The following is an 18498-nucleotide window of genomic DNA, read 5'->3' as shown; positions in this document are numbered from 1 at the left end:
ATAAAAACCAGAGTCTAAAATTAACCATTCTGAATATACTTAATGCTTCAGCAAGATCAAATTAAGAAATAGATTTTATCTAGTCTTTTCTATCAAATTCCAACATTTATATCAAAATGAAGGAAAAAAAGTGCTTAAAGGAAAAATCAAGGAAAACCCAAAAAAGCTTTTCCAGTGAATCACTGGTATTGGAGGATTTAAGATCCACGGTTTTCTCTACTATTGAATAAACCCACAGGTCTATAAAATGTAATAATTTACAATGAGAACAGTGGCAGCCACAATAAAAACAACCAACTCCTACTAATTTATTTACCTGTTTGTGTGATTACTACAAACAGGGATTGTGCCAAGCACTTTATAAACTGAATTATTAAAACTCAAACAAATAATCTCATTTGATTCTCACAACCACCCTGTGTGGCAGATGTTGATGCCACCTCCATTTTGCAGATGAGAAAGCAGAGACTTGGAGGAGACAACAATTTGTCTATGGCCCCCCTATTTGTAAGAGGAGCATGGACTGGAATCCTGATGGCCAATCCAAGCACCTGTGTTCTGTTTGCTATAACTTACTATACTAAGACACCGCACAAAGAAAGGAATATCAAATGAGATCATGTAAGTAAGTAAAATGTCTACCATGAATCTAAATTGAGAAAAGGTTCTCTTAGTCAAACAATGAAGTCAGCTAGCTGGACAGCCTAAACACTAAATCTTAATTACTGGGATTTGTGATGTTTGGGGATTCTCAAAGATCGATAAAGTATCCCTTGTGGGTATGAATGGGCAGGCATATTCTATTCAAAGCTATAATGCTGCTTATTAATGTAAATCAAAGACAAATGTAATACAGAAATAGTACACAAAGGGAAAATACAAAATATTTCATTTCTTTTGCTCTGTTCTTACTCTTTTCCCCAAATGTTTAACTCTGTTCACACACATCTGTCAAATTTTTCCTCTTCTGTTATCAAGCTACTTCACCATGGAGTTCATTAGCTGCTGGTGAACCCACAAAGGTAACAGAACTAATAAGGTTGAATCTTTAAAACCCAAACAAAAAAAAATCCTTCCCAGTCTATAAAATATTAAACTCTTAATATACCCTAAAGAGCTACTTATTCAAATGCAAAACTATGCATGGACTGAAGACGAAAATGTCAGACTTTACTACAAATGTGTCAGACATTTGACATACCTTTGCTAACATGGCAAGGTGCTGATTCTGAACAATGGCAGTACGATAAGTTGCTAATCCTCCTTCTTCCAGACTAGGAAACAAATAGTACAAATGGACACTGCAAAAAAAAAAAAAGGCATATAAATAAATATGCATCACAACCTTCTGTCTGTAGCTCCAAGTCATAAAAATAGGTCTGGCACACAGTATCTGCACAATAGATACCAGCTGAATTGAACTAAACTGAAGGGTTTGATTAAAAGCCTTTGAAAGTTAACTAGTAAGTACCGTGTATCTGAATGTGCTAACACCCAAACAACACCATTCACTCCTATTTTCACATTTACTTCTGTTAAAAGACTGCTCTGGCAAATCTGGCGACAAAGGCCTGAAGGGCTGGTCACATACTGCTGAGAGCAAACTGATGTGACACTCAGAAATTGGGCCTGGAAACAAACATCTTTGCTTGGGCTGCATTATGATTGGCCTCTGAAGAGAAGCCTGGGCGGGACAGCAGCGGTAGCGTGTCCCTGACAGGTGTGACAGGGACAGGAGCAGAACTGAGAGTGGCACACGTGGTTGCTTGTGGCACACGTGGTTGCTTGTGCCCTGACGAAAGCCAAACGGATTGATGAGGAAAGTGCACGGATGTGGAGGAAGACCCCATGGAAAGCCAGTTCAGACCATGACCGAAACTGTCTCTTCTAAATCGCAGACCGGTTTTTTAAGATCCACTGTTGATCAGGGCAGCTAAGCTTATTTAGTCCTATTGTGTCCAGCGAGGACAGGCTTGCAGAGCCGCCCCTCTGCCTCATTATGTACTTCCTGGGAAGAGAAATGACCCAGAGAGAATACAAATAGCTCAAGACTGCTCCCAGAGAAGCATGCATTGTCTCCCTTTAAAAGAGAAACGATGTGGGTATGAAAACACAAAATGCACTTTCCTACCCTTAGCATCAAATTAAAGACACGAAAACACTTCTGGGGAGAAAACACATATAAATGCATACATACACACACCAAAATCTCATCATTAAAATTACTTGTAAGTTTTACTTCCCTTGAGATTGGAAAGAGTGAGAAATGGATCAAAGACAAATCCTAGAAAATGAAATGACATTTTAAAATATCATCCCTTTCTCTACAAACTGAATATAAGCTCTAAAGCATCTAGACCAAGACAAGCTGATCTCCTGTGGCTGTGGCAACTTGAACATAAACTTGACAGGACAAAGACAGTAGCCTTTCATCTTGTAATCTTGTGCATTACTGTGTCAGTGAGTACAAGTTATCAGGGCAAGAGCCACAGACATGTGGCTTTCAAGCTCTACAGAAAGGACAAAAATGGTGTTTCAAGGCCTTATTTAGCTAATTTAGGTAATACAGTAAGTATGTTACCTACAAAATGTAATTATTGGGGGACAGCAGAAAAACCTCCTTACCTGGTCAGAAATTCAACAACAGCATCCCCTAGGAACTCCAACCTTTCATTGTGATTAATTCTATAGGAGAATTAAAAAGATCACTTAAAATAGGAAACATTTACATTCCTTCCATCTCTTCTCAAAGAAAAGACACATAAGAGTTAGCTCCTTTTGTAATTGAAACATCCCACCTTATTCCTCACACTCAAAAGCACTGACAGCCATCTTAGCTGGAGTATGAGACACCTACTGGGGAAGGGAGGGGGCATTCTAACCTACTATGTGTTTCAGGCCTTCCGACCTGGGGGCTTCCTTCTCCTGAGAATCAGATTTAAAGTGAGGAATTATCACCCTAACAACTGAATCTTTCCACACTGCTATCAGGTAGGTGAGAGAAAGGAGAATGTACTCTAATGAGTTAGAACTGAACACCGAAAAATCCGTTTGGTACAACGTTCCATTGCCCAAACTCTAAACTTAACTTAGCTTCTAAAGTCCTTCAAAAGAGGCCTAATCAGGGCGCCTGGGTGGCTCAGTTGGTTAAGTGACTATCTTCAGCTCGGGTCATGATCCTGGAGTCCCTGGATCAAGTCCAGCATCGGGCTCCCTGCTCAGCGGGGAGTCTGCTTCTCCCTCTGACCCTCTCCCCTCTCATGTGCTTTCTCTCTCTCTCAAAAAAAAAAAATAAAATCTTAAAAAAAAAGAGGCCTAATCTACTTTTTCACATCCCAGTAACCACTGCTATCCTCTCCCACCTATGTTTTGGGCTCTTGTCCCAGAACTGCGTGGTACTCTCTGAAAAGGGCATCCGCCCTGAAGCTTTCCACCATCTTCCCTGTGCACAGAGCCACACAAACCTACACATCCCTCAAGGTCTAGTGAAATGTTGCTTCTCTACGAATCCCTTCCGGATTCCTCTCATCAAAATTAGTACCTCCCCCTCAGGGCCTATCACACTTTATTTATACTTCATTGTATGAGGAAGGCACATCTCAGAGGCTAAGTTCCTCACATCCAAGTAGAAGGGTGAAGGACCAGGAAGGTGGTCCACAAATAACTTCCCTCGGCCTCTCAGAAAGTCTGGCACAGCCAGCTTCCCTCGGGGCTCCAGAAGATCACTATCCCTGGCTGGGCAGAGATGTGACATGATCTGGTTTAGGTTTTTAAAGGGCCATCCTGGTTGCTATGCAAAGAATGTGTGAGGGAAGACAAGCACTGAGGAGGGTGCCGTGCCGTGCCGTGCCGGGGAGACACGCCTGAAGCTCGGGCTGGGGAGGCGATGATGGAGGAGGGGAGAAAAGAAAGAATGAAGGTCAATGCCTGGATTTTGGCTTCCATAGTTGGGTGAAAGGCGGTGGTGCCATTTACTGTGAGGGGAAGACCAAAAGTGGAACTTCCCCAAAAGTTTGGGCAGAAGCAGGAGTTGCATTTTTTTTTTTTTAATTTTTTTTAAAAGATTGTATTTATTTATTTGACAGAGAAAGACACAGCCAGAGAGGGAACACAAGCAGGGGGAGTGGGAGAGGGGGAAGCAGGCTCCCCGTGAAGCAGGGAGCCTGACGGGCTCAATCCCAGGACCCTGAGATCATGACCTGAGCCGAAGGCAAATGCTTAACAAGTGAGCCACCCGGGCACCCAGGGGTTGCATTTTAGGCATGTTCACTTTGAAATGTCCACAAAACAACCAAATGGAGAAATCCAGTATATATTATTAACCCGCTGTTCATGGGCAAGAACAAAGCTAATAAAAATTCTTTAGGAGTGGTCAATGTTTAGACAGGATTTCGGGTGATGGAACTGGATGATGCTACAGAGAATGCAGCTAGAGAAGCGGGGTCCCAGGACTGAGCCCAGGGGAGGGTCACACTTGAGGTCAAGCAGAAGGGAAACCAGCAAAGGAAAGAGGACTGGCGGGGGGGGGGGGGGGTTGCAGAAAAGGAGGCAAGTGTCAAGAAAGAGACAGACTCAAGTAAGATGCAGAGAGAGCACTGATGCAGCAGTGCTGAAGACACTGTTGAGGCCACCGGGGACCAGCTCTGTGAAGTGAAGACACTCCTGATTCTGGTCAGAGCAGGCTGCAAAGTGACGTGTGTCTGAAGCTGCATATGGGAAGAACCCGAGTACCTGTTTCAGGGCCAATGGGGGACAGGGGATTATAACAAGAGGAAACCAGAAAGGACGGTGACAAAAGTGACAGGGAAAGGAGAGCACACTGAGCCCCTGGGACCTAAGCAAAGAAGGCAAGGGACAGGCCTGGGACTAAGCCGGATCTCACCTGACTCCAGAGACTTCTTTAAATATCTCTGACACTGACCCTCATCTTCTCCAAAAATTCAATAGCTGACTATCAAGTCCAAACCTGCCTGGTTTTCAAGGCCATTCTTTATCTAGTTCCACGGTAGTCACCCATTTCATCTACTTTCTTTTTTTTTTCTTTAAAGGTTTTATTTATGTATTTGACAGAGAGAGAGAGAGCACAAGCAGGGCGAGCAACAGAGGCAGAGGGAGAAGCAGACTCCCCGCTGAGCAAGGAGCCTGATGCGGAACTCGATCCCAGGACCGTGGGATCATGACCTGTGCCGAAGCAGACGCTCAACCAGCTGAGCCACCCAGGCGCCCCTCATCTATTTTCAACAGCCATTTACAACTCTCAGTTGACCAACCTCTGCACTGCTTGTCCCTTCTATGCTACCTCTCCCAAATCCTGCTCATTCTTATGTTAGCTGGCAACCTGCCCTAACTGCTGGAGCCCCCAGCGATGCTGGCACAACCCCACACCTGCATCTCCATCCCCACATGATTTAAATGTTTACCACTCAATTTATTTCAAAATTATATACCATCTTTTAGTGTTCTCTGATTCTTGTGTGCCATATTTAAAGTGACCTTATGGTTTCAGTATATGCAGAAAACAAAAAAATATTTATTTCCAAATTAAATGACTCTTGGATACCCAATTATCTACTTGGTAATTTGAGTTCAATTTTATATTATCTCACATATCTCGTAAGTTAATTCTTTCACCCTAACATTCCTCCACGGCTTAGAATTTTAAATGAAAACAAATGTAGTAGGAGAAAACTAGAAAGATCTGAGCAACAAAGATGTGATTCTGAACACTCATTTCAATATATGGCCTTTATTTATGTGAAAAAGGCATTCTGGAAAGCAGTTAATGGAAAATGAAGAAAAGAAAGAGTGTACAATTTTTGGCTGTGGTGAAGAATTCATAATCTAATAGCTTACAGAGAGAGAGAGAAAGAGAAAAAAAGAAAGAAATTAGGCCCTCAAACATATTTTTCTTAGTCTTACCTAATTTATGTTAGATTTTAAAAGATTTTTTGTTGTTACTCCATTAGCCAAGAGTGACTAAATGGTATATATTTTTAAAAAATTTATTTATTTTTGAGAGAGAGCACAGTGTGGGGGGGGGGGGGGAAGAAACCAAGAGAGACTCTCAAGCAGACTCCCCACTGAGTGCGGAGTCTGACACAGGCCTCGATCCCAGGACCCTGACATCACAACCTAAGCCGAAATCAAGAGCTGTTCAACCGACTGTGCCATCCAGACGCCCCTGACTAAACATTATATTTAAAAAATATATCGTTTAGAAGTTACTCAATACTGCATTTCACTTTTTGTCAAATACAGCAGAACTCCAACAAAAGTGTCTGTCATCGTTCTTGGAGAACGCATCAAGAAACAGAGGCCCTGGTGAACACGGTAACACGTTAATCCCTCAGATTTCTTGCCAAGTTAATTTCGTGAAACCTAATAAGCTGTTGTCCTGAGAGACGGTGGGAACAAAGAAAAGAAATAGTGAGGTTTTGTTTTTGTTTAAAGATTTTATTTATTTGAGAGAAAGATAGTATAGGTGGGGGAGGGGCAGAGGGAGAGGAAGAAGCAGGCTCCCCGTCCAGCGGGGACACGGGGCTCCATCCCAGGACCCTGGGACCATGGCCTGAGCTGAAGGCAGACGCTTAACTGACTGAGCCACCCAGTCGCCCCGAAATGGTGAGTTTTTAAAAAGAAAGAAATTAGAATTACCCTATTCTTTTCCAAAAGTCAGGAAAATGGAAATAGTATTTTCTGTGGTAGAGACTTTATTTTCTTCCCAACAGTTCAAAGTACCGTACAGGAAAATCTACTTAACATGGAAAGCCAGAAACTGCACCTGGGGTGGGGACAAACCATATTTGGATTGTCTTACGCTTTATTAAAAAATAAGACATCTCATCAAAGAATAATAGCTGCTTTGAGTCATATACTATTTGAATGAACTCATACTGGCATAAGTTTTACTTTAATTTGTTTTATAAACTTTCAGGGAGACAAGAACTACGTCTAGGATTTTATAACCACAAAGTTAGACTATTATTCAGTATGTTAAAATACAAGGTCACAGTTCCAAACAGGTTTATTCAATAGTGAGTCTGCCATCCACTAAATAATTTGCCCATATCCAGCGTATGTTTTCCTGTATCTACACTGTGACTAAACCCTAGCAATAAGCCACAAACAAAAATGGGGATGAAATACCACTTCAGTTTATTATTATACTGGACAATTCCTAATCCAGTGGTTTATCTGGAAAAAATGGACAGAGTGAGCTGCTAGTCACTGTTGAGTGCAGCAGCAAAGCTTTTGTTCCCTCTTCTATTGTTTCTACATTCTTTAATCACCCTCTTTATAAATACTAGCAAGCTCCAAGAGGAAATGTTTACTGAGCAATAAACACTCCATTTGTTTTTGAGAACTGAATCAACAGAGGCATTATGAAATCTAGATTAACTACAACATTTATACAGCACATTTGGTCTGAGGAATTCAAAGCACTTTATAAACATAACAGTCTCCCTGTAAGAGTAATTACTATAAGGTTTCCTTTACTCCATGGAAAACCATCTTGGGATGGGTCAAGTCCAAGGGTAACTACCACGGAGAGGGTATGGACATTTTCTCCCCTTTCCATTCCAGGCTTCAACCAGTGACAGGTGGAGTAAAGCTAGAAGGGGTGCTGGAGATCAGCTGAACCTTCCACCCAGTTCAGGAATTCCTTCGATTCATTACATCTACCTGGACACTTAGTGGGAGGGGAGGTCACAGAGCTACTAGATCTGAGACATGCTGGACGTAGGGATCCCAGGTTAAGCATCTCTGGAATTTAACGTGAATTTTTAAGCCAGCAAATCTACTCAGTGGAATTCACATATACTCAAGCATATTTCATTATCCTGACTGCAAGACACTTATGTATAACTGACTGAAACTTGCAACTACCATTTCTTTCAACACAGAGACATTAATAAATAGTCCATGTGTCTCACTCTTTGCTCCAATAGATTCTTAAACATGATGTCTACCAATGACTCTACCAGTCAAAAAACAAAATGAAACAAGGCAGCTCATTTTTCCATCACCAGTCTTCTAGCCCCTCTCTTTCCCAAAGATCTTACTGATAATACATGGATTACTCGAATGCCACCAAAAGCCTAATCCTTCAGAGACCCTTTCTGTGGTAACAATTCATTGAAATTTATACAAGTTAAATATAATTACACAACTGAGATTTATGTGTTTAAACAGTGACATTTTTAAAAAATTATGGGTGGCATATTCACATGAGATGATGCCACCATAAAAGTGAACTATTCTATAGTTTTGATAGACAGATTTTTATTTATTTAAGACTTCCTGCCTTTTTGTAAATCCTAGCTGGTGCCAAATCAGATTAAGTAAGATACTAACCTGCCATTTAAACCTCTGCTGATGGTTCTTAACCATCCAAGTTTTCCTATTTAACATCCAAGTTTCCCTATTTCTAGGGAAATGTAAACAATAACCTGAGATGAAAATAATATCAAGAATGGCATTCTTTCCTTTAATACTTATTTACTGAGCTTCTGCTCTGTAAAAGGTACTATTTGAAAAGAAAGAAAGAGAAATAAAGAAAGAAAGAAAGAAAGAAAGAAAGAAAGAAAGAAAGAAAGAAAGAAAGAAAGAAAGAAGACAGAAAGAAAAGGAAAGAGTCTGACCACAGACCTTCAAGATGCTTACAGTAAAGAAAATCAGGCCATAAAACAGGGTTCCAGGGCATTCCAGGGGGAGATGTACAATGACTGTTGGCGCTTGAGGAAGGGAGAGAGTGAGCCTGATAGCACAATCAGTACCTCAGTGGTACTGGCATGTACGCAGCCACAGGGAAAAGCAAGACGTGCCTGGAAAAGAGGCCTGGGGCCAGGTCTCGGTTGCTAGATTCAGATGGGGAGGTTTGGGCTTATCCAGTAGATGATAAGACATCACTCAAAGCTTTCAAGCAGGTTAGAGCTAGAAACTAGAATCTAGGCCCCAGAAATAGCAAGATGACTGAATGCAGAGGCAGTATGAAGGTAGAACTGGCTAAATGTGGTCACTAACTATAGAGCAGGATGGGCAGGGGTGTGAGGAGTGGTTTCCAGGAGGACCAGGAAAAAAATTCGGTCAAGAGCCCTCCCCTCAGTCCTCTCTCTTGCCTGCCTTGCTCCTCCACATTCCCACTTCCATTAGTAGCTCACTCCCTCTTTATTTTCTCAAGTCTGAAGTTCTGAGCAAGCTTGCTTGAGAGGAGATACAACCACCGACACTTGCAATCTGACAGTGTTTGTTTCAAAGATCTACAAACACTTCCAAGGAGTAGGAATAATTGCATCCCATTTTATAATAGCAAACTAAGAGACAAAGAAGGGAGAGGGCAAATCACTTCAAGTGAATTCAATTACTGAAGTATACAATATAAAACTGACCTATAATCCCTAAACAACCACCAGAGCAGTCCTCAGCCCCACAGCAGATTATGTATGTTTTGTTTTTGACCTTCACTGAAGCACTCAGCAGAGGACCCCGTACATTAAGTTATTTATGTTTACAGCACTCTTATCCCACCTGAGGTGGTCACACATCCTGGTGAGTAGGGGGCTTTGTCTTACTTGCCTTAAATTCCTCTAAAAGACCTATAAACTGCCTCAAACTCAAAAAGCACTAGATAAATGTCCTGTCAAACTGAATTTGTATGAAGAGTCTTAGGTACAGCTCCCACAGCTGGGCACAGGTGGGACTGCTGGACGGCCGCAGTCAACAGCAGAGCTAGCCATCGAAGAATCGAGGAGGCTCTTCCTGAACAGAAATGTGGGCTCAGCAGTAAGATCCGGTACACGGCCAGAGGCTCTCAACACAAGCAGCAAAGGACAAGCGCATATTTGTTTATGCGCTATCATTTTCAATATGGTGAATTCAAAAAGAACACAGTTTCTCAGATATAATTCCTTCTGCCACAGTAAGAAAGCCATCTCTTTGGGACAGAGCAAAAGAAAACCTAAATCATGACATCTGAACAGCGCTATCAAGAGACAATTTATGTACCACAACTATAGTTGGGATGGATGAGACAAAGATAATTTAAGCTCATGCTTTCATCACTGAAAAGTACACGTGTAGGGCATGCGTAGCCTTGCTAACGGGGCTGCAGGGAACTCAGGGTTCCACTTATTAAAATACAGAACTGGTCAACTGGAGACTCTATAAGATAGCAGGGTAAAATGAAACCATGGCCACACTGTCCCTGAGGGTATGATTAAGGGCTCTTTTAATTAGCTCTTTTCTGATCTTAGACTCTCACAGAATACCATAGTAAGGCGTACATCTTCAAACAGGCATTTTAAAGTTTCATCCTGCCTTTCTTTTTACCTCTTGATTGAAGAGGAAGATAGGATGGTCTATGATAATTTCAAAAGAGCAACTCAAGGCAAGCCAATTTAAAAAGAAAAATGACAGATGAAAAAAAGGTAGAAAAGAAAGCTATGCTAGCTATGGCTGGTCATTCTCTTGGCCATGGACACCAGTTATGAGCTGCAGCAACTCTCACCTCTGTCACTTCTAACCCCGCTCAACCCACCTTTAATCCATCTAAGCCTGGAACCCAAGAGGGACAAGCCTGACTATTCAACTTTTCAACTGCCCGGTTAAAAAAGAAACATGCCCTCCAGCAATCTCCTCTACTGGCCTTAAAACTGTAACCTGCTGTGTTTCACACACACAGATAAGCCTCCTGAGGGCAACATCGGAGGTTCATTAGCCTTGCTTCTATTCAGTTTTCCATGGTTGTTAATGAGTTTAGAACCAGTCCACTTCCTTCCCAGATTCTTCAGGGGCTCAAGGCCACACAAATGTTAATATATGAGGGTATCTCCAACCCATTAGGTAAGACCAGTATTATCCTAATAAAAAAACCATACAAAACATCACAGAAAAGGAAAACTACAGACCAATAACTTATGAATATAGACACAAAAATCCCCAACACAATACTAGCAGACTAAGTTCATAGCATATACAAAGCATAACTAAGTGAGATGTATCCCAGGAAAGCAAGGTTGGTTCAACATCCAAAAATCAATGAACATAATATACCATATGAATAGGATAAATGATAAAAAAAAAAAACAAAAACAGATGATCATCTCAATAGACACAAAAAAAGCATTTAACAAAATTCTACACATTTTCATAAAAAAACATTCAGCAAACTAGGAACAGAAGGGAACTTCTTCAACCTGATAAAAGACATCTATGAAAAACCCACAGCTAACATCATTCTCAATGCGAAAGAATGCTTTCCCCTAAAAATTTTAGGAAGAAGACAAAGATCCACTCTTACCACTTCTATTCAGTATTATACTGGAAGCCCTAACCAGGGCAACTATGTTAAGAGAATGAAATAAAAGACACCCAGACTGGAAAGGAGAAAGTAAAACTACCTCTATTGGCAGGTAATGTGATCGTATACACAAAAAAATCTTAAGCAATCCACTAAAAAACTATTAGAGCTAACAAAGGAGCTCATCAAGATTGAGATACAAGATCAATATACAAAAATCAATTCTATTTCTCTATACAGGTAATGAACAATCCAAAAATGAAAAATCATATGAAAAATCAATGAAAAATGAAATTAAGAAAACAATCCCATTTATAATAGCATCAAAAAAAACCTTAGGAATGAATTCAGCAAAAGATATACAAAATGTACTCATAGTAAAACTATAAAATACTATTGGAATAAATTAAAGATGACTTAAATAACTGTAGATATTAAAAGTTCAGAAACTTAATATTAAGATGGCAATTGCTCACAAATTGATCTACAGATTCAACACAATCCCTATCAAAGTCCCAGCTGGCTTCTTTGCAAAAATTGATAAGCTAATCCAAAATTTCATGCAGAAATGTAATGGGTCCAAAATAGCCAAAATAATCTTGGGGAAAAAATAAAAAAAGAAAGCTGGAGATCTTGCATTTCTTATTCTTAAAACTTATTACAAAGCTACAGTAATCAAGACAGTATGGTACTGGCATAAGGACAGACATACAGATCAGTGGAATAGAACTAAGAGTCCAAAAATAATCCTCACATATACCATCAATTAATTTTCAACAAGGGTGCCAAAACAATTTAGTGGAGAAAGATTCGTCTTTTCAACAAACAATGATGGCACAACTAGATATCCACAGCAAAAGAATGCAGCTGGACCCCTACACCACACCATTAACAAAAATTAACTCAAAATAGACCAAAGATCTCCATGTAAGAGAAAAAACTATAGAACTCTTAAAAGAAACAAGATGTAAATCTTTGTGATTTTATATTAGGCAACGGTTTCTTAGACATGACAACAAAAGCACAAGCAACACAAGTAATAGATAACCTGGACTTCATCAAAATTTTTCTGTTTTGGGGCGCCTGGATGGCTCAGATGTTAGGCATCTGCCTTTGGCTCAGGTCATGATCCCAGGGTCCTGGGATCGAGCTCCACGTCGGGCTCCCTGCTTAGCGGGGAGCCTGCTTCTCCCTCTCCCACTTCCCCTGCTTGTGTTCCTGCTCTCGCTCTCTCTCTCTCTGTCAAATAAATAAAATCTTTAAAAAAAAAATTTTTTTTCTCCTATTTTGAAGGATATCTTCAAAGGAATGAAGAAACAATCCACAGAATGAGAAAAAATGTTTGCAAATTTGTATCTGATAAACTTCTATCTGGAATATATAAAAATTATAAATCAATAATTTTAAAAAGTCGGTCGCGGGGCACCTGGGTGGCTCAGTTGGTTAGGCGACTGCCTTCAGCTCAGGTCATGATCCTGGAGTCCCGGGATCAAGTCCCGCATCGGGCTCCCTGCTCAGCAGGGAGTCTGCTTCTCCCTCTGACCCTACCCCCTCTCATGTGCTCTCTCTCTCTCTCTCTCTCATTCTCTCTCTCAAATAAATAAAATCTTTAAAAAAAAAAAAAAAAGTCGGTCACAAAGGACCACATATTGTATGATACCATTATACAAAATGTTCAGAATAGGCAAATCCATGAAGATTGAAAGCAGACTGAAAGTAGAATAGTGGTTGTCTTGGGCTGGGCAGACTGAGGGGAAATGGAGAGTATGGGGTTCTTTTGGGGATGCTGAAAACATTCTAAAATTAAGTAGTGATCATGACTGCACCACTCTGTGAACATTCTAAAAACCATTGAATACTACACTTTAAGTCACTGACTTGTATGATACATGAATGATATCTCAATAAAGCTGTTATTAACAAAAGCTACTTTACCTTGAGGGAGTTGGGTCATCTTGGCCAAGGCGTGACATAATATTTATTAAGGTGTTAATTCCTATTTTAAAAAAATAATAAACAAGGAAATACTGTTAGAAACATTCTAGGATCACGACACGATACGTAGAAAGACAATTATGTATCTTACCCCAATTTGATTTCAAAAGGTTTGATATCTTCTGCATGTCTACAAGTTTGATCAACTTAGTTACTTAAAATGCTTGATAGGAGCAAAAAATTGTCCTAAAAAAAATTCATCCATCCTTACAATAATGCTCAAAGTAAATGCTGTTATGTATGGGTCAGAAAGCACTACAAAATGAGAGTATACAAGAGTCACCAGGAAACTCTTCCTGGTGAGGATTTAATTTACAATAGGGATCACAAGCCAAAACACAAGAGTAGAATCCAAACATACCTTTTTTCCTCATATGCATGTGGTGAACTTTTCTATCTCCATATTTGGGCTGCCGAATTCCACAGTTAGACAAAGAATTTCTGGCATGATCAGGATTCATTCCAAAATTTAAGTGATGACTCGGATGAGTCATGGCCAGCTAAAATTTCAACAAAATAAATTTAGTGTTAAAAACCCAGCATAGAAGTACCAAGTACTCAAACGAAATAGGAAAGAGATCTATCTATCCAGTCAAATTTGCCCTGATCTTTCCATCTTATCTTCTCCAGGGTCAAATTTCCAGAGCTCTGGTGCAAGCCCTTTTCTAAAAAGAAACCTAAAAATCCACATGTTTCAAAGGAGAATTAGAATAGTCATCACCTGGAAAGAAGAGCCATAAAGAAGGTAAGGCTTAAAGAAGGGACTCAGGTTTGACAGGCAAATTTTAGCTTTAGTCTACTTCTTTAGGGACAGTGTCAAAAATAAATAAATAAATAAAAAGTGAGAAACTAAGTGTTTGAAAGTGGCAACCAGAATAGAGTAATGGAGAGAGCTGTGTTACTAAACATCCTCATCATCTCGCAGAATGGAGAATCTCAATGTTCCATTTGTAACCTGCAAGATGAATTACTCCTATTTTGCTATTATGTGAGTGTACAGGAGAGTAATTCTTACCTGTAATAGACAACGATCTTGGAAAGTATATCCTATCAACTTGTCTAGATGCATTAGACATTGGTGGTAGCGGATATGATGGGTCAAAACAGGCAACATCATTGCATGCTAGGAAAAAAATTTCAATATGTTCACCTCTATAAAAACTTACAATAATGCTTCATTTATTTTACAACAAATGAGAACCATTTTTCCCATCCCAAATTTCAACTGCCAAAGTCTTGAAACAGTTTACTGGCCACGTGGCATCCTTGCAAATCCCCTCTTGAGGGATGGTTAACTATAGTTGCTAAGGGTATAGTCTCTGGAATCACAATGCCTGGGTCTGATTCCTGCTTCACTCATACACTGTGGAACTTGGCAGGGTAGTTATTTGACCTCTCTCTCTCTGTTTCCTCACCTACAGAATGGAGATAATCAAGAGAGCTACTTCCAAGGAGGAGTGGTGGTTAAAAGGATTAAATGAGCAAATACAAAAAACTGCTTAGTACAAGGCCTCTTAGCCCTCACTCAAGTAGGAACAGCCCTGCTTCATCAGCACTCAGCAGGGTAACCTCAACGCAGCCAGCAGAATTTCTGTGCCTCCTTGTCTATCTTTAATGCTAAGAGAACGGACTAGAACTCAAATTCTGAAACTTTGTCAGGGTCAAGACATTTTTGAGAATCTAAGGAAAATTACTTTTTTCCCACAAAAATGCCTATGTGCACAAACATGCAAAAAACTGTATGCAATTTTAATGGGTTCATAGACCCCTAATGTCTATTATAAGACATTAAATACCCTAAAAACCCATCACTATCCTCCAGGTAAGAACTTCTCAGCCAGATGATCTCAAAAGGCCATTCTAGGTTTAATACTTAATGATCTAATATTCCAAGGACAACTTTCATAAAACCACCAATACAGTTAAGTCACCTGAGGACACAGAACTTTTACTTTTGTTTCAACCACTTTCCACTTGGCTAAAGATTCCTTATTGGGAGACAATTTCATAAAAGGCATAGCTTTTTCTTTTTTTTAATTACACTTCCCTAGAACTCAAGAGAAAGAAGGAATCATTCTTATTCATCACAAACTAGAGGCTGGGCACAGCCCAAAGAATGACTGACATATGCTTTATATCATTTTAGTCTTTGAAATGTTTTCAGATGGCATTGTTTAAAAATACAAGAAAATGGATTTGTTTGAAACAGCAGGTATCAGTTTCCCATATTAACTTATAAGGAAAAATGCGTGCTCCCAAATAGGAATTCCAATCAATAGGAAGTCCTTCTTTCCAATTCAATTCAATAAATACATATTGAGCACCTCTATGTGCAAGGCTTACCACAGCTGTGGAAGAGAAAAACAATAAGGACATGCTCTTTGCCCTCAAGAACTTCCCAGAGATATGCCATTATGATCTGAATTACTGGCATTTTGTCCACTTCGTTTTTATAAGTGCTGCATTAAAAAACACAGTAATATGGAAATAAAATGTGTGGCCAAAGTATAATATCACTTTCCAGGCATTTAAATTGCAGAAAGCTCAAGGGAGCTGATGCTAAAAACTCAAGGTAGAAGGGTCATGAAGACTACGCAGTGCACCTATCTTTCTGAAGTATGAACCAAACTGGTGAATTGTGCATTTTTTTAATACCTCCAGGGAGGGATGGATCATCACCTGTCAAGAAAATGACACCCTCTTCAGGTTTTACGCTAAGTGAAATAAGTCAATCAGAGAAAGACAAATACCACATGATCTCACTTATATGTAAAATCTAAAAAACAAAACAAACAAAAAACAGAAATGAATAAACAAAATAAAGCAAACAAACAATACAGAGAACAAACCGGTGGTTGTCAGAGGGAAGGGGAGTGTGAACAGATAAAATAGGTGAAAGAGATTAAAAGGTACAAACTTTCAGTTATAAAATATGTAAGTCACAGTGATGAAAAGGAAGGAACTAGAAATATAGTCAATAATGTTGTAATAGTGCATGGCGACAGATGGTGACTACACTTACCATGGTGAGCACTACGTAATATATAGAGAAGTGTTGAATCACTATGTTGTGCAGCTAAAATTAATATAACATTGTATGTCAACTATACTTAATAAATTTTTTTAAGATTTTTTATTTGAGAGAGAGAGAGCAGGAGTGGTGGGGAGAGGCAGAGGGAGAAGCAGACTCCCCGCTGAGCAGGGCGCCCAACGCAGGGCTCCATCCCAGGACCCTGGGATCACAGCCTGAGCTGAGGGCAGATACCTAACCAACTGAGCCACCCAGGTGCCCCATTAATAACTTTTTTTTTTTTTAAAAAGGAAAGAACACCCTCTTTAGGGTACTCTGATGAGTACTAATTAACATTTAGCCTAAATCTCTCTTTTGAAGGTTTATCCCTTTGAACCTAGCTGTATCCCTAGAGACAAACAAAATACATGTAACAGTAACGTTTCCACATCTTCTCTTTGTTAATCTAAGTCTTATTTCCTTTAACCCTCAAGCATGTGAAACAGCTTTGAGTCCCTACACTATGTCCTCTAAACCTGCTCCAAAAAGAACCAGTTTCTCTTTCCAGGTAAGTCTATTTCTTGTGAATACCACTAAAAGGTATATATGACCCATGTCCATCTTGTAACACAGACAACAAAGTCTCAATGTTATCTATAAGACTTAAATCTCTAGCTCAGATTTTTAATTTTTTTAAGATTTTATTTATTTATTTGACAGAGAGAGAGAACACAAGTAAGCCAAGCAGCAGGCAGAGATAAAGGGAGAAGCAGGCTCCCCGCTGAGCAGGGAGCCCAATGTGGGGCTAGATCCCAGGACCCTGGGATCATGACCTGAGCCGAAGGCAGACATTTAACCAACTGAGCCACCCAGGCACCCATAGCTCAAGCTCAGTTTTTTTAAATTCTCAATCTTTGCAATGTTGAAATACATGTAATCAACGAGCATCTCCCCCCAACCTGCCAATTCAGGTATGGCGAATGTTTTCATTAAAAAAAGCTCCTTTCAAGATTGTACGGAAATGGCTGTATGTGTAGGTTTTGAAGCTATTTAAATTCTCTCATAAAAACTGAGCAACTAGAATAGCAAAACAGACCTATAAACAATATGAACAATAAAAACTAGACAACAAGATACCCCCATGAATGTCTAAATAAGACAAAGACCTAGGAGGTCTCAGCATCTGTGAGAGAAAAAAGACAGAGAGCGCAGCAGGGCTTCTGACAGCCCCGAGAATGCAAGAAACCCCAAATTAACATATATTCATCGAAAATGTGATCAAAACTGGAGAGGGCTCTGCAGAGTCCAATCTACTGGGTGAGTACGAGAGGACAGTGTAATGGCGCAAGAATGCCGAGGCCCCATCAATACTCAATGAAAAACTGAACTTCCCTTCCAGGGTAAAGCCCCATGGTGTGAAGAAAATGCTGGGGGTAAAAGCCACATTTAGCAGGAGAAGAACAATAAAGGGCAAAAGAAAGAGAGAATCCAGATAAAAATAGGGAAAGGAAGCAGTGGGGGCAGGTCTCGGGTATTATAAGGCCATTTTTTTTATCACTTTGCAGAAGGAGGGGCTAAGTTGGCTTATACCTCCTTCCTAAAAGTACAGGAAACTATTTCACTTTACTTATTTAACATTATTTAACTTGAAGAGCAACAGAAAAGAATCATGATCAAATCCACCCAAGGATTGTATCAGAAAATAGAGAAAAGGAATAGAATAAGATTCCTCAGATAATTAAAGAAAAAGCCAGAAAAACATGCCAACAAAACAGATGAAAGCTGTGACCTAACATTTCAAAACAAGGTAAACAAAATCAAGAAAGCAACAGGAGCTATAAAAGAAAACTACAAATAAATATTAGAGTAATTCAGAAATGAAATGACTGGATGAAAGGAAGATTTGAGAAGTGACAAAACTCAGGGAAAAGACATAAAAGGAAATAATCATTTTAAGAACAGAGACTAAAGAGAATGAAGACAACAGCAAATTAACCACGGAGAGTGCTTTGAGAAATAAAAGACAGGAAAAGGAAAAATTTTAGAGAAATAAAAAATCAAGAGAGTACGACAGATACAGGAAACAAGCAAAGAAGATACATGATGCGTATAAAGGGAATCCTTAACGAAAACCAAAACAAGACAGAATCGTGAAATGTGTAATTCAAGGAAATATTTCTGAGATAAAAGACGG

At 39.7% G+C, this 18498-nt stretch overlaps 1 protein-coding gene across 4 annotated transcripts in view; it reads right to left on the bottom strand.

The window, feature by feature from the left end:
- Positions 1-18498, bottom strand: part of DROSHA (drosha ribonuclease III) — a 120857-nt gene that overhangs the window by 32698 nt on the left and 69661 nt on the right. For all 4 annotated transcript variants that reach the window (XM_027605558.2, XM_027605555.2, XM_027605557.2 and 1 more), the window contains 5 exons: positions 14310-14417; positions 13656-13794; positions 13235-13295; positions 2626-2685; positions 1202-1301 (listed from right to left, as the gene is read on the bottom strand). In XM_027605558.2, coding sequence (XP_027461359.1) covers positions 1202-1301; positions 2626-2685; positions 13235-13295; positions 13656-13794; positions 14310-14417 — 468 coding nt within the window. The remainder of the gene's footprint in view (positions 1-1201; positions 1302-2625; positions 2686-13234; positions 13296-13655; positions 13795-14309; positions 14418-18498) is intronic.

The sequence above is a fragment of the Zalophus californianus genome, chromosome 5 (genome assembly GCF_009762305.2).
Source record: "Zalophus californianus isolate mZalCal1 chromosome 5, mZalCal1.pri.v2, whole genome shotgun sequence".
Lineage (NCBI taxonomy): Eukaryota > Metazoa > Chordata > Mammalia > Carnivora > Otariidae > Zalophus > Zalophus californianus.
This window is presented reverse-complemented; position numbering and strand designations above follow the sequence as displayed.